The 13,467-nt window shown below is 44.5% G+C and overlaps 1 protein-coding gene across 1 annotated transcript in view; it reads right to left on the bottom strand.

Annotated features, from left to right (window-relative positions):
- Nucleotides 1-516: 516 nt before the first annotated feature.
- llgl1 (LLGL scribble cell polarity complex component 1) overlaps nucleotides 517-13,467 on the bottom strand; it is a 59,124-nt gene continuing 46,173 nt past the window's right edge. The window contains exons 14-24 of the mRNA XM_033645127.2: nucleotides 12,750-13,042; nucleotides 12,336-12,486; nucleotides 11,796-11,934; nucleotides 10,892-11,205; nucleotides 10,600-10,791; nucleotides 10,309-10,381; nucleotides 9,770-9,884; nucleotides 8,749-8,813; nucleotides 7,229-7,364; nucleotides 7,058-7,140; nucleotides 517-1,199 (exon numbers count right to left, since the gene is read on the bottom strand). Coding sequence (XP_033501018.2) covers nucleotides 7,062-7,140; nucleotides 7,229-7,364; nucleotides 8,749-8,813; nucleotides 9,770-9,884; nucleotides 10,309-10,381; nucleotides 10,600-10,791; nucleotides 10,892-11,205; nucleotides 11,796-11,934; nucleotides 12,336-12,486; nucleotides 12,750-13,042 — 1,557 coding nt within the window. The 3' untranslated portion in view covers nucleotides 517-1,199; nucleotides 7,058-7,061. The remainder of the gene's footprint in view (nucleotides 1,200-7,057; nucleotides 7,141-7,228; nucleotides 7,365-8,748; nucleotides 8,814-9,769; nucleotides 9,885-10,308; nucleotides 10,382-10,599; nucleotides 10,792-10,891; nucleotides 11,206-11,795; nucleotides 11,935-12,335; nucleotides 12,487-12,749; nucleotides 13,043-13,467) is intronic.

The raw sequence follows: 13,467 nt of genomic DNA, 5'->3' as shown, positions 1-13,467 counted from the left end.
ACCAATTCAGCGTAACAGTGGGTGAGTAGTTGATTTACAAATGTTGATTCTGCAGGTGAAGTATTGTTTTAATACAATTGTACCGCCTTTGCTTCCCTCTTCACCAGCTTTGAAATAGGTTTTTTATTCTTGCTCCCCTTCTTTCTATTTGTCACTAAAATATCTTTACTTTCTCCAAAAGCCATACAAAACATATGTGATACAACGTCAGTCTCTGTATTACAAAACACCTTCACTATCCGAGCACTTGCTTCTTCAATATCCAGAGAGCAGACAGAGAGCTTCTGAGAACCTTGGTGGTGATGTGCTTGTGTGTGATAACATATTGGCTCAGTTGATTTACGCACCACCTCGACCCACATAGGACACCGGGTGAAGCAATTCAACTGCACTTAATGGCACCAAAGAGGGAATAATACAATTTTCACAGCCTTTTTTTGCTAGTCTTACTCTCTTGAACTCTACGATGCTCTCTTTCAGTCTCTGCTGGATATCCTCAGTTCGTAAACATGGGTCATTCACAGGGCTATGGTGGTGTTAAGCGGCGTGCAGGACATTTATCCAACACATCCACTGGTGTGCACGAGGAATCAACAAGCACATTTGGCGACTGAGCGCCGAATCCAGTTCCAACTGTGGGGAAACCTCAGACCGATCCCATCCCGCCACAAAACTGTGGATAGAAAAATAAAAACACAGAAAAGTCACTGGTAATTTTTCTCTGCAGGATGTGACAGCCGTTTCCTCAAAGGCTGAGCCGCAGTCATTACGCCTGGAGAACATTACCATCCAGTCACCTCGGGGAAAAAACAGGGCCGAGGGGAAATGATCGCACTGAGTCTCGAGTTCAGTTTTCAGTGCTGGAAATCAGAATCATCACCTCCACCTCCAAGTCCATCCAGGCGCCACACTGTGCCGGAGAGGCTGTCTGTGTCTCCATGTGGGAGGCGATGTCATGTTTCCAAAGTGGTTATAGAAGAAGAAGAAAAAGAAGTCGTTCTTCCAGAGGGAGGAACAAACAAACGAGTCTTTGACGCTGTGTTCTCTTTCTGTGTGAAGGCTTTCCTCCCAGTTTGTGCCAGGCTGACAGGAGAGTGCAGAGTGCTGGCTCGGGGCTCCACCGTGGGATGATGGGAGATGTTTGTGGTCCAGCACTGAAATCCGGTCCATCTAGACCACCGGAGCCCCTCCCTGTAATACTGCAACAACAATAAGAAAACAGTATGAGCAAAAAAACACCACCACATTTACATCAGTCTGTAGCTTAAAGGGATGGCTCAGATTTTTTTTTAAGTGGGGTTGTATGGGGTGCTTATTCCTAGTCAGTGTATTACATACAGTAGATGTCAGTCGGCACGCTGCCAGTGTGGAGGAGAAGGCTGGAGTACAACTACGGAAGCTAAGCAACAAAGCTCTAGCGAAAGTTCAGTCAGGAAGACGATATTTTTCGTGCTCAGGCTGTAAGTTTCTTTCTCACCCTGCCATTCTCACCTTGCACACATGCTCACTCACTGTCTCTAGGTGACATTGTCGGGGTAGGCCCATTGAGTCATCAGCTGATTCACAATCAGCCAGTAGCACAGTGACACACCTTGTCTGTCAGCCTATCATCTTACTGCTCCTCATTTTAAATAGGATTCTTTCTCTGCTGTAGTTCTACTTTGCTGCCGTCGTGCGCGACCTCCACCTCCCCATCACTACCTAGTCTACAGATTCATCAGTCATCAACCTCAGAGTCATCAGCCACCACCACCCCCAGTGTCTGGACTCCATAGGGAGATTTATCTTGCTGCAGTCTTGCTCACGCTCAACCTCCCCATCACCACCTAGTCTTTAGGGATTCATCAGCCTCATCAACCATCATCCTCAGAGTCATCATCCACCACCTCCACCAGTGTCTGGACTCCACGGGGGGATTTATCTTGCTGCCTCTCAGATATCCCTTGATCACAAAATATCTCCCTCTGGTGTCCAAGCACCAAAGATTTCTGTCAAATCTTGACCAGCACAAATCATCTGTCAATGTGTACATTCAAATATTATCTTTACTTCATTCTTCTGTATCTCCTGATAGAAATGTATTGATGTGAACAACAGCAGCAGCGAAACATACAGTATTTTAGCCACCTAAAAAAAAGATCTATTGATTTAAATGTTCACTATATTAAGATTATTTTCATCGCTTTACTTTGCTGTCAGACAGCCCTTTCCGACGGGGAACTGAAGCCGTTTTCTGTCCTCTTCAAAGCCACCAGACCACATCGACAAAAACAGTAATTCTACCTCACTGACACAGGAGCTGCTGGTCTACCGCCGCCTTGACTGGTTAGTTTGTTTGTGTTAATGTGTGACTAAAATGAATCTGAACTAATCCTTCAAAACATCAAAGTAACACAATAACACAAACAGACTAGCCAACAGAGGCAGCGTTACATCAGCAGCTCCCGTGTTCTGCAAGGTAAAATTACTGTTTTTGTCAAAGGAGTCTGGTGACTTTGTAAAGGCTTCACTTCCCCATCTGAAAAAGCTACCTGACAGCAAGGTAAAGCAGTGAAAATACTACAAAAATAGTGCACCCTTACACTGATATTGATATTTTTTTAGATGGCAAAAACACATTTTGCTGCTGCCCCCGTCCACAGCAAGACATTGCTGAGCTACCATGTAGAGCCCTGCACGGGACTGTTTTCTTCATCCTGCTCCCGCCCACTCCCGCTGAAGTTCTGACCATTACTGCCAGCTCCCGCAATGTGTATGTCCACTTCCGTCCACTCCCGCAAAACTCTGAGAATTTATGCCCGCACAATAATAGAGATACATTGATTTTGTGTTTTCTCCCGTCCCGCAGGAGAAAACATGTCATTTTACAGGCTATTAATAAAGAGATTCATGGGGTTGTTTGTTTCATTTCCCTGGCCTGCATGTCTTTTGACGCACTGGTCAGGAATAGCGCTTCTGTTTCGTTGTTTTCATTTAGTTTTTAATGAAATAAAGGCTGTTTCATATTCTATTCTCCTCCTCTGTATTTTATTTATTTTTCTACCTTTATATAACCACACAGTGATTGAGGTTGAGGTCTCTTTTCTAAGAGAGACGTGAATAAGAAACATTAATGAGATAAAGATAAAGCCTATGCTCAATAACACCAGCATCATCACGCCTCTTTATGTAATTAACAAATAGCAACGAGAGCAGGCTGTGAGTGGCTCAAATAACACTAATAAATAACATAAAATAAACAAAATTAACGAATGAAACAAATGAATTTAACAAATGAATCACTTGGCCATAATATTGCTGTGGGGGAAGAGAATGTTGCTGACCGACTGCGGTCCCAATCCTGTGCGTCTCTCTTCCAAGATGCACCCACAGACACTAAAGGCCCGCTCTGAAGGCGCACTGGATACTGAAGATGAAACGCACCAGCTTTGAGAGCGCTGGGAAGTAGATGGCTCAGTGCGCCTTCAGACCTTGTTTGAGCTTCTTTTCCACAACATTTGTTAACTCCATCCTGTCGCTATAGGCTACATCCCGATCCCGCAGTGTTTTTTTTTAGCTGCCGGTTCCCGCCCGCAGCAAAGTTCAAACTGCCCGCTCCGCAAGATTTGGGTTGGGTCCTGTGGGACCCGGCGGGACCCAATCCCAATGCAGCCCTCTACTTCCATGCCTGCACTGCTGCTTCTCCAAATTGGGAACGTGCTGACTGACATCTACTGTATGTAACACACTGACTATGGATAAGAACTTCATACAACCCCGCTTCAAATATCTGAACTATCCCTTTAATGCTGACACTTCAGCACACCATGTTAAAGCTATAGTGCGTAACTTCTACATGTCCGTAAATGTCTGTTTCACCCAAGCCACTACTAGAGGAGATGACACAATGCTGATTAAGCCCATCGGCTCCTCTAACATCTCGCGGTATTTTTCAATATATATCATTTTTAGTTTGCGTGTCGACCGGCGACATTCCCGTGCTGGCGCACAGGAAATGCCGCGTTTTACCTCCCAACAAGAAGGGAGGGGGAGGAAGAGCGGAGAGTCTCATAGCAAGAGGTAGAGTGCAGGTAGAAAGAGAAAGCAACATGGCGGAGAAGCGGCCAAAACACGGTTCAGAAGTGGATCCTACCACAAAGAAAAAGCCTGGATGTTCTGCTGAAGGTCTATTAGCAAAGAAGGAAAGTGACCGACGGAGAAGGCAAACAAGGATTTGTATCGGCGTCACTTTTCCTCGGTGGAGAGCCCTGAAGGAAGAAATTGGGCTGAGGGCAGACATGGATGTTGCCTTGCTGCTGTTGGATGAGTAAGTGACTTGGTTTATAATCATATTATGAGTAGTATGTGTTGCTGTTACATGTACTGGACCTAGTACTTTATTATTTTCTTGGAAGCGAGTGTTACTCTGTGTACATGGTGTGAAGCGAGTGTTACTCTGTTTACACGTCGTGTGGCGATTGGCGAGTGTTACTCTGTGTACATCGAAGTGCCGCCGGCTTATTAGTTGTAATAACGCATTATCCGCTGGGAGGCGACAGAAGTTACGCACTATAGCTTTAAAGGACAAAGGGTAGAGGTATGTCAACCTTAAAACTGCTGTAATTCTATGAACTTTTGACTTTAATTTAAGACATTACTCGCCATCTATCAACATCTTGTTTGTGTTAAAATGTATTGCTGCTCTTATGTTCATTCTATGAAAAAAAACTGCAGAACTGAGATACAGTGTAAAGTAATTTTTTTGAGTCATTAATCAAACAAAATGCTGAACATTAGCTGGCTTTAGGACCTTAAAACCTTGTATTTAACCCTAATTATTGTACATCACAAAAAAAGACAATGATGACAATGAAAAAAATTACAACTAAAAATGTGAATATATAATTAATCAACACAATGGAATATTTATACTATAAATAAAGTACATGCCGTACAGAATGTACAGCTGAGGTGTATTAGCTGTAGTTTCAGTTACACCACCAGAGGGCAGCAGAGAGTTTAAAAAATGAAGGAGAGCTGTGTTGACAGACCGACAGACGAGGGAGATGACAGCAACCATTACCTCCTGATTTACGACTCCTGTGAGTGCACAGACGAATGCAACTGCATGGAAGAGTGCAATTAGTGCCGAGTAGGTAACCACTAAAAACCCGAGCAGAGCCCCCTCTATTTCAGTAAATTTAATGATACATAAATCTCTGGTTTTTCATCATTACACAACACGAGCTCCAGCTGTGATGATAATCTCCTTTCTTTTGCCAAATCCAGGAGCTCCCATGTGTTTTTTATCTAATGTCTTTTATAAAAATAACACTCCTTTAGAGGAAACTCATGAGAGGGTGTGTGTGCTGCTAACAGATGTAGAAAAGCTGTGATCTGTGTGGAGCCTTACAGTAAAGGTCAAAGGGTAAGTTTGGTATTTTTTTAACCTGGACCCTATTTTCCCATGTTTTTGTTTCGCAAGTAATGGGAGGAACATTTTTTTAAATTGGTCCAGTATTATGCGAGCCTGTGAAACAATGTCTGCAAAGTAACCACTCAGGGCCTGTTCTCACAGTCAATGTACGCCCACGAAAGGAGTTTGTTGCCACTGACAGGCTCAGATTGTTGTCTGAAGTTATGGAAAGCATCCCTACAGAGATAGACCTTTTTTGTTTAAGAGTAATATCCTTTAAGTTTAACCAGATACAGCCCTGATATCACCAGCGCCAAAGCCAAACCTGAGTTGATGATTGTTGGGACAGTAGAAAGATGAACTAAGAACAGACCTTTTTAATACCACTTAGGAGAATGAAATAGTAGTGTGCTCCAGCACTGACTTTATCATATGATACTCAAAAAAAAAAAAAACGCAGGTGCTCTTGAAGTAAAGGGTCAGAACATGGGAAGAAAGAATTAACTTCAGGCACATGTGAGGAGCAGGAACAGATGCGTTTGAATTAAGTTATAAAGCCTTTATTCCAAGACATGGCTGTTTAAATTAAAACACCGACCGGTTTCTTCAGGGTGCAAAAGGGTGGACAGGAGTCAAGCAAAACATTTTCATAAGCTTGGTGGGGGGGTGTCACCCAATCTTGTTTAATAAGTGGCCCCTCATTGTGATCCATTGCTGTCACCACCTGTGCTCACTTATTAATAAAGATTGGGTGACACTCCCCTACCAACCTTATGAAAATGTTTTGCTTGACTCCTGTCCACCCTTTTGCACCCTGACGAAGACCTTAGGGTCGAAACTGGTCGGTGTTTTAATGTAAGCAGCCATGTTTTGGAATAAAGTGTATGTGAGTGAATAAAGTTAATTCAAATGCATCTGTTCCTGCTCCATGCCTGAAGTTCTTTTTTCCTTCACACCTTTTTGATACCACTTTAAATCAAATTTAAAATTGCAGGACTGTTTCTGGTTCAACAAAAAGGGTCTCACCGCAGCCTGTTTCACTGCTGCCGGGCTGGCTGCAGCGCTCTTGTTCAAAACATAAAAAATAAGAGTCCAGGTTGAAAAATATTGCCCTTGTCCTTTAAGATTGCTCCATTTTTGGATTGCCAATCTAGTGAATAAACTGAATAAAATAAGGCATAACTGAGGAGTTTAAAATGGTACCATGAATAAAGAGGCTTCTGAAATGAAGCGTGGGCGACTCCGAGTACATTAAAGTCAGTGAGGAGAAATACCCTGGGCTACAGTATGAAACACTATTAAAGAGCAAGTCTTTTCAATTTGCCTCGACGGAAAAGATTTCTGCTCCACTGGCTTTTCAGAGACACAGAGCGGAGGGAAAACAGAGTGCGGGGCTTGTTATTGGAATGCAGCGCTCAGACAGAACAACTCTTTGAAGTTTGCACACTCTGGACCGGCTCCATTAGAAACAGGTGTCTGTGTGTGTGTGTTACGTGTGTGTTACGTGTGTGTGTGTGTGTGTGTGTGTGTGTGTGTGTGTGTGTGTGTGTGTGTGTGTCTGCTTTCAAATATCCAGAGTTGAGTCTAAGCAACTGTGAGCTGATGTATCTGTTCCTGCTGGTGTTTTCTGTGTGGCTTCAGTAACTGTAGCAGGTACCTCACCTGTTCAGTTAATGAGGATGCCAGTCGAGCGTCCCTCCTCCTCTTTAATGTTCTTCAGGTTGTTCTCTGCCTCGTCCACAGTGCTGCAGCAGATACACAAACCACAAGTTAAATTACTGTCTTATGTGCAAGCCGTGCGTACGTGTACGTATGAGTGGGTGTGCAGCCTACGTTAGAAAATCCCTGACGTCCTCCACGGTGATTTCTCCGGTGGAGTCGAGGGTGAGGTCAGCGCAGCTGAGGGGGGAGTCCAGCGGCGTGTCCAGGACGGGAGAGGACAGGGTGCTCTGAGGCTCTTCTGTTTGCCCTGTGACCGAGAAACCAACACAGTCAGGGGCTGAAGCATCTGTGTGACTGACAGTGGTGTGTGCTGCTGGAGGAGTCTAATTGGCTCTGAGGAATATTCCCCAGTAATGTCGGACAGAGTGAATATTATTTTGGCAAGCTCATTAAACAAAACTTTATCACAATTTGGTTAGGCAGTAGGTTCAGAAACAATCTGTCATGTCTTTTATATCCCACCAATGTGCTTAAATGTAATAAAGAGGAGCGAAAGCAGGGAGTTCAGCAGCACTTGAACAAATGAAGATGGCTGAAATCTGTATTTTCAAAAAACATTGCATCCTTTTTGTATCACTGGTTGAGGCTGAGAGCCCGAACATGTCGGTTTAACATTACAACTATCTTTTTGGTTTCTTCTCCTTTAGTTCAGTGTTGTTTAAGTCACATTGTTCTTAAGTCAAGCCTGGTTTTCAAAATCCTGTTTTGATCACTTGAAGGTTCATTTTGGTATTCTTCAATCTGGACTCTATTTTGCCATGTTTTGTATCTAAAGCCCCGTTTCCACCAAACAGTTTCAGTATAGTACCTATGGAATCAAAGGCTCCGTCCAGCACTCACTGTATCAGTCTGCACCTTGTTTATCGTCCACAGAACAAGGCTACACGCCGACATTTTCAGTTGGTGGAGACCAAATAACAGAGCTCAAAAGGAGAGTAAATATTGGACCTACATTTATCAGGACACAAACCAACCAAACAATTTTGGTGAGCGTTTGATGGATGTATACCTTAAATACGGAACTGTTCAACATATCAACATTATAAGGTGATAATATATCAATGTTATGTTTACAGCTTGTTACGCTGCCCTCTAGTGGCCAAAAATGAATTTATGCTGATTTAACAGAGAGCTGAATTCACAGTGCACTCCCATAAGATATAAAAACGGATAATAATCTACACAGCAGAAGAGATGTTGTCTCTTTTATTCTATTCACAATCAAAAAGAAAGAGTTGACCAGATGCGATCTCTTTTAAATCTTTGTTTTCTCCTGTAAAAATTGTTTTGATGATGCAATGATACTTTTCATGGGCAGTTAATAAAGTCAGAGTGCCAGGTGAAAGCCTCACCAAGACAAAAACAAACCCTACTCTGGTCTCCAGGACAACCACCACTTCCTGCCAGAGAGGGAGGTGCTGGGCAGGAGAGGCAACTGGGGCATACTGAATGGTTACCATGGAGACCGGAGGGGAACCCCTGCGAGGCCTGCTGGCAGTTTAAGAGGCTCAGAGAGAGAAGAGAAAGTGATGAAGAGGGAGAGTAGACGAGGAGAGAAAGAAACAAGAGGAGAGAGAATGTGTGTGTGTGTGTGTGTGTGTGTGTGTGTGTGTGTGTGTGTGTAGACGTACCCTCAGCCTGACCCATCTGGTTCTTGTGGGTTCCGTTGGCCTGCAGCTGCGTCGTCGTACCATCGCTGAGGAGACACACGAGCACACACCATTTACTTTGGCAGCAGACGGAGTAATAATAAAGTAATAACAGTAAAAGTATCATTTCTTTGGTTTCACATGCAGCTGAGAGCCTCCAGCTGGTGGAAACCCAACGGAGAGCACCATGAACAGTAGGTTTAGTGGTTTCCAGTGTGGGGTCCAGGGACCACCAAGAGTCTTTGACAGTGGGTCTCTGGAAAATGTTGCACATCAGTGAGCAGGTAATGTAATGCCTTGAGTCTAGTGCTGTGCATCAATATGATGAAGCACGTTGAGTTGTCAGGTAGGGACTGGGATGTCACAAGAACAGATACTTGGAACCAAGTCGATGCCAAAATTCTGACAATGTGACAGTACTTGTTCTCCTCTAGTACTGTAGGTACTGGGGGTGCAGTTCTGCTGGATCTCAGCAGGCAGCACATACGCCCACACGTACTCTGGTCTGCTGTTAAACGCCAAGAGAAGAAGAAGAGTGCCTACCAGCAAGGAAGAACAGCAACACATGGAAGATGGTGACAAGCCCAGTGTATTTTGTCAATTCTTTGCTCCGCACATTGACACTCTGCTACAAACTCCAGCAGCACGATGAAACGCTGAGTGTATACTCTGCACTAAGCGCTGCACATTTGGCATTTTTGGGTAAAACGCTGCGCTCATCACTATCATTTTACCAAGTCGTCCAATCACAGTGGAGGAGGGGTGGGACAAACAGACTACCACAAAGACCAACCGTCACATCCTACATGTACAAACGCTGAACAGCAACAGAAGAGAGGTATGTTAATATACTGTAGACTCTCAAATAGTGTGCCGTGATGCCAAACCAGGTGTGCTGGGTGTGAAGCAGGTCATTGTAATCACTGTGGGTGAACAGTAAATGTGTGTCCTGATAAAAGCTACATTTCTGATAGCATTACAATATACTAAGTGTGCGTGTTACCTGGCAGGTGTGGGCTCTAGCGGTCGGTCCAGCTGAACTGAGCAGAGCGGTTCAGTGATGACTTTGGCAGACAGTGAGAACCTCTCGTACTCTGAGGGAGAGATCAGGTAAAACCCTGTGTAGAAAACCAAAAGATAATAATTAGACAGTTATTATGACTTTAAAGTTGTGATATATTTGGAACAATTTTCTACTGTACTCTTTGTCTGAGGACGTTATTTCTGGAAAGACAAGCTCGTTAATTTTCCCGTTTTAAGAGCCACAAACAAATTTCCATTCACCTACACTGAGTAGGGATCCATGGCAATAACTACATGTGTGACTGGATGCCGGTGGAGCAAGTGGAAAAATATTTTTTGGGTGAAATTAACCTTTAACCTGATCCGACCCTCCCTATTTGGAAGTCTTTTTTTACAGTGTTGTGAATGTGAAAGTCATTATCACGTGCAGTTTTCTCTTGACTTTCAGTGCCTCAATTAGAGATCTTTTCAATTACATCTTTGCTGCACTTTTATTAAAATCAAACATGTTTTACTCACCCTGTCCGTTCTTGGTGAACACGCAGGATGCAATGCCGCTGATGTCCTCTTTACGGATGCAGTCGTAGCGCACCTAAAGACACAAAATAGGCATTAAGCACCAGTGCATCATGAATAATTCAGTAAAACAACACCCACACCATCAAATTGCTAGTTGTCTAATGCACAAAAAAGTGTCGTACAGTTACTGTAAAAACCCCTAAAATACAAACACAAACTCTCTTATTGTCAAAATTAGACTTTGGCTTGTTTGCCAGCACACACATGCACACAAGCCCCTATAAACCGTACCTGTGGTCGAAGGCCAGGTATGTTAAAGAGGTGCATGTCGCCCAGGTTGGTCAGACAGACCAGTGTGTGTTCGCTGTAGTCTTCCTGCGCTGTGGAGCTGAAGAGCACCAGCGCCACCTTCCTCACCCGACAGCCTTCATGTGCCGTCAGCTTGAACTTGGTCTTAGCGCTCACCTTAGGAAGAGAGAACACCTGGACAGAGAGCACAGGATTTTAAACTATAACATCATCAGTCTATAACCTATCAGTCTAAAACCTTTTAAATGCGGTGAAGTATTTGTGAATAGATCACCTTTAGCTGTTCCTCTGAGGCGATGAGAACAGAGTGAGCATTGGTCATGTCCGGCGCGATGGCGAGGTCCTGGGAGGCTTCGTACGGGTCTGGTAAAGGTTTCCCCCGGCCGTCCAACACACAGATTGACACCACGGGGGCCCTGTGCATCAGCTGGATCTCTTTACCCAACACTGCCTCCACACACTGGCTGCTCTCGCCGGCTCCGCCCCGCTCACACACACGACCCGAGCCCACGCCGGGTACCTCCAGAGCGTAGGCGTACACACTGCCCGAGTTGGTGCCTGCCCATAGTGTGGGGCCATGGTGTGTACCTGGTAGACACGGAAATACAGTACATACAGTTAGAGGCGTGGAAGTGATGTGTGTTTGATGTCTTTCTGATGCGTTCTCCTGACAAAACTTTGGGATTTTCCTAAATAAAGCAGAAGTAAACAATAATGAGAAGTCCGGCAAGTTATTTAAAGGGGATCTATGCTTGTTTTCAGGTTCATACTTATATTTTGGGTGTCTACAAGGTTTTAGAGACACTTCCTCATTCTGTCTTTGCTGGAAAATCTGAATTCCCCTCTGAATAAAACACTAATTTTTTTACGCCTGTCTCTTTAAGCCCCCCTCCCAAAAAAGCTCCATCTGCTCTGATTGGTCAGCATTTCCAGGTCTTTGACATCTTAGCGTCTCTGCACGGTCATTGCATTCTGTAATGGAGAACAGTGGCACTTTCTACTGTGAAAAAGTCACCAATAAAAGCTTCTGAACACAACCGGACATGCTGCAGCAGGAATATGATCCAAAATCAGGAAGAAACTCACAATATCAGCAACCAAGATTAAATGTTTCCCTGACGTTAACTTCATGTAGTAGTGTACATAATGACATAATCTCAACGAGCATGTAAACACACCGTCACGTAGAAAGGTGTCAGCAAAGCAGAGACATCGGACCACTCCAGACAGCGAGTCGTCTGCTGACCGGGGTTCAATCCTTCGCTGTATCGGAGTCACGTCTTCTTGCTCTGCCAGAGCAGCGTTGGCCTCCTGGACCTGCACGTGACACGGTCACAAAATGCCGAACTTAGTTCTTAAATCTTACTCTGCATCACAGATGGAACGGTATGAAAATTTCATACTCGATTATAGCTACAAAAGTTATCATGGTTATCAGTATTCTCGCAGTAATGTTAAACTGTGCTAAGTTTTATATTGAAAACCACAGTACATTATATACACATATGAAATCCATATCAAACGTGCGTTAACATTTAAGACAGTCTTTTAAATATTTGCTCGAGTGTCTGTCTCAGTGTAGATAATGACAGGGGACCAACAGCATCACTGGGTTTGCCTGCTGCACACCCACTCTGTAAACAAGGGAATAGCAAAACAAACCCACGTTGCGTGCTGCGCCTGCTTCTGGGAGACTAATACCAAAAGGAATCCTCTACCTTGCTGGTGGGTGTGGAGATGGCACGTTTCTTCCCAGACACTCTGCTCTTGCGGATGCGTCTGAAGCTCTGTCGTAAGGACTTTTTCAAGGACTTGACTCTGGACAGGGGGCCTTCCATCGCCAAGGAGTCATTAGGGTGCAGGGTACATCTGGAGGACATAAAGAACAGTACGGTGATGCAGTTTGGATCTCACTATGGTGAATCTGTCAGCTTGCTTTATCCTGTTTTTTACTGGCACTGGCCAAAAGAAACGCAATGTACATTGTTTCCAGGCTGCATTAACATCGTCACATTGAATGTTAGCATGTGTGCTGTACAGAATGTGTATGTGCCTGTAATGTAGTTGGAACAGAAGGAAAGAAAAACACAGATGTAACAACCTGCGCTGTGTGTGGGTGAGTGTGTGCTAACCTGGCCAGCACCGCATTTCGTCTGTGGTAGTCAAACAGGCCAAATCCATGACTCGTCCCGAAGGAGATCAGGTTCCACTCGGCATGTAGAGCCACTGCTGTAACAGAGGCCGGCGGCAGGCACTGCACCAGCACCAGAGGCTGAAACCCCGGAGGGAAGGGGGCGGGTTTGAGTCGTGGCTCCAGCCTGTCGTGGCCTTTCCAGGTGAAGCCCTCCCTGTCCTGCAGCAGATCGACCACAGACACGTCCACAAAGTGGTCTGAACGCTCGTCACTCAAACCCAGAACGATCACCTGGAGAGAGAAAAGGCAAACCATGCTCAGTTGGTACTAAGTGCCCAAAGAGCTGCAGTTTCTGGAATACTCAGACCAGCCCATCTGGCACCAACAACCATGCCACGTTCAAAGTCACTTAAATCACCTTTCTTCCTCATTCTGATGCTCAGTTTGAACTTCAGCAAGTCGTCTTGACCATGTCTACATGCCTAAATGTATTGAGCTGCTGCCACATGATTGAGTAGCTATTTGCATCAACAAGCAGTTGAACAGGTGTACCTGGTAAAGTGGCCGGTGAGTGTATGTTTAATCAAACACTTTTTATCATGGTGATCAAAACTCAAGTGCAGTTTGTAGTTGAAAAGTATACTTCCACTTCGCACAGCTTTTCCCATCACAGCTGAGCAGCTATGAGGTGTAAGAGCACTTGTGTGACTGCAGCT

Source organism: Epinephelus lanceolatus, chromosome 18 (assembly GCF_041903045.1).
Source record: "Epinephelus lanceolatus isolate andai-2023 chromosome 18, ASM4190304v1, whole genome shotgun sequence".
Taxonomy (NCBI): Eukaryota; Metazoa; Chordata; class Actinopteri; order Perciformes; family Serranidae; genus Epinephelus; species Epinephelus lanceolatus.
The sequence above is the reverse complement of the archived record's forward strand: the minus strand, read 5'-3'. Positions and strand labels throughout refer to the sequence as shown.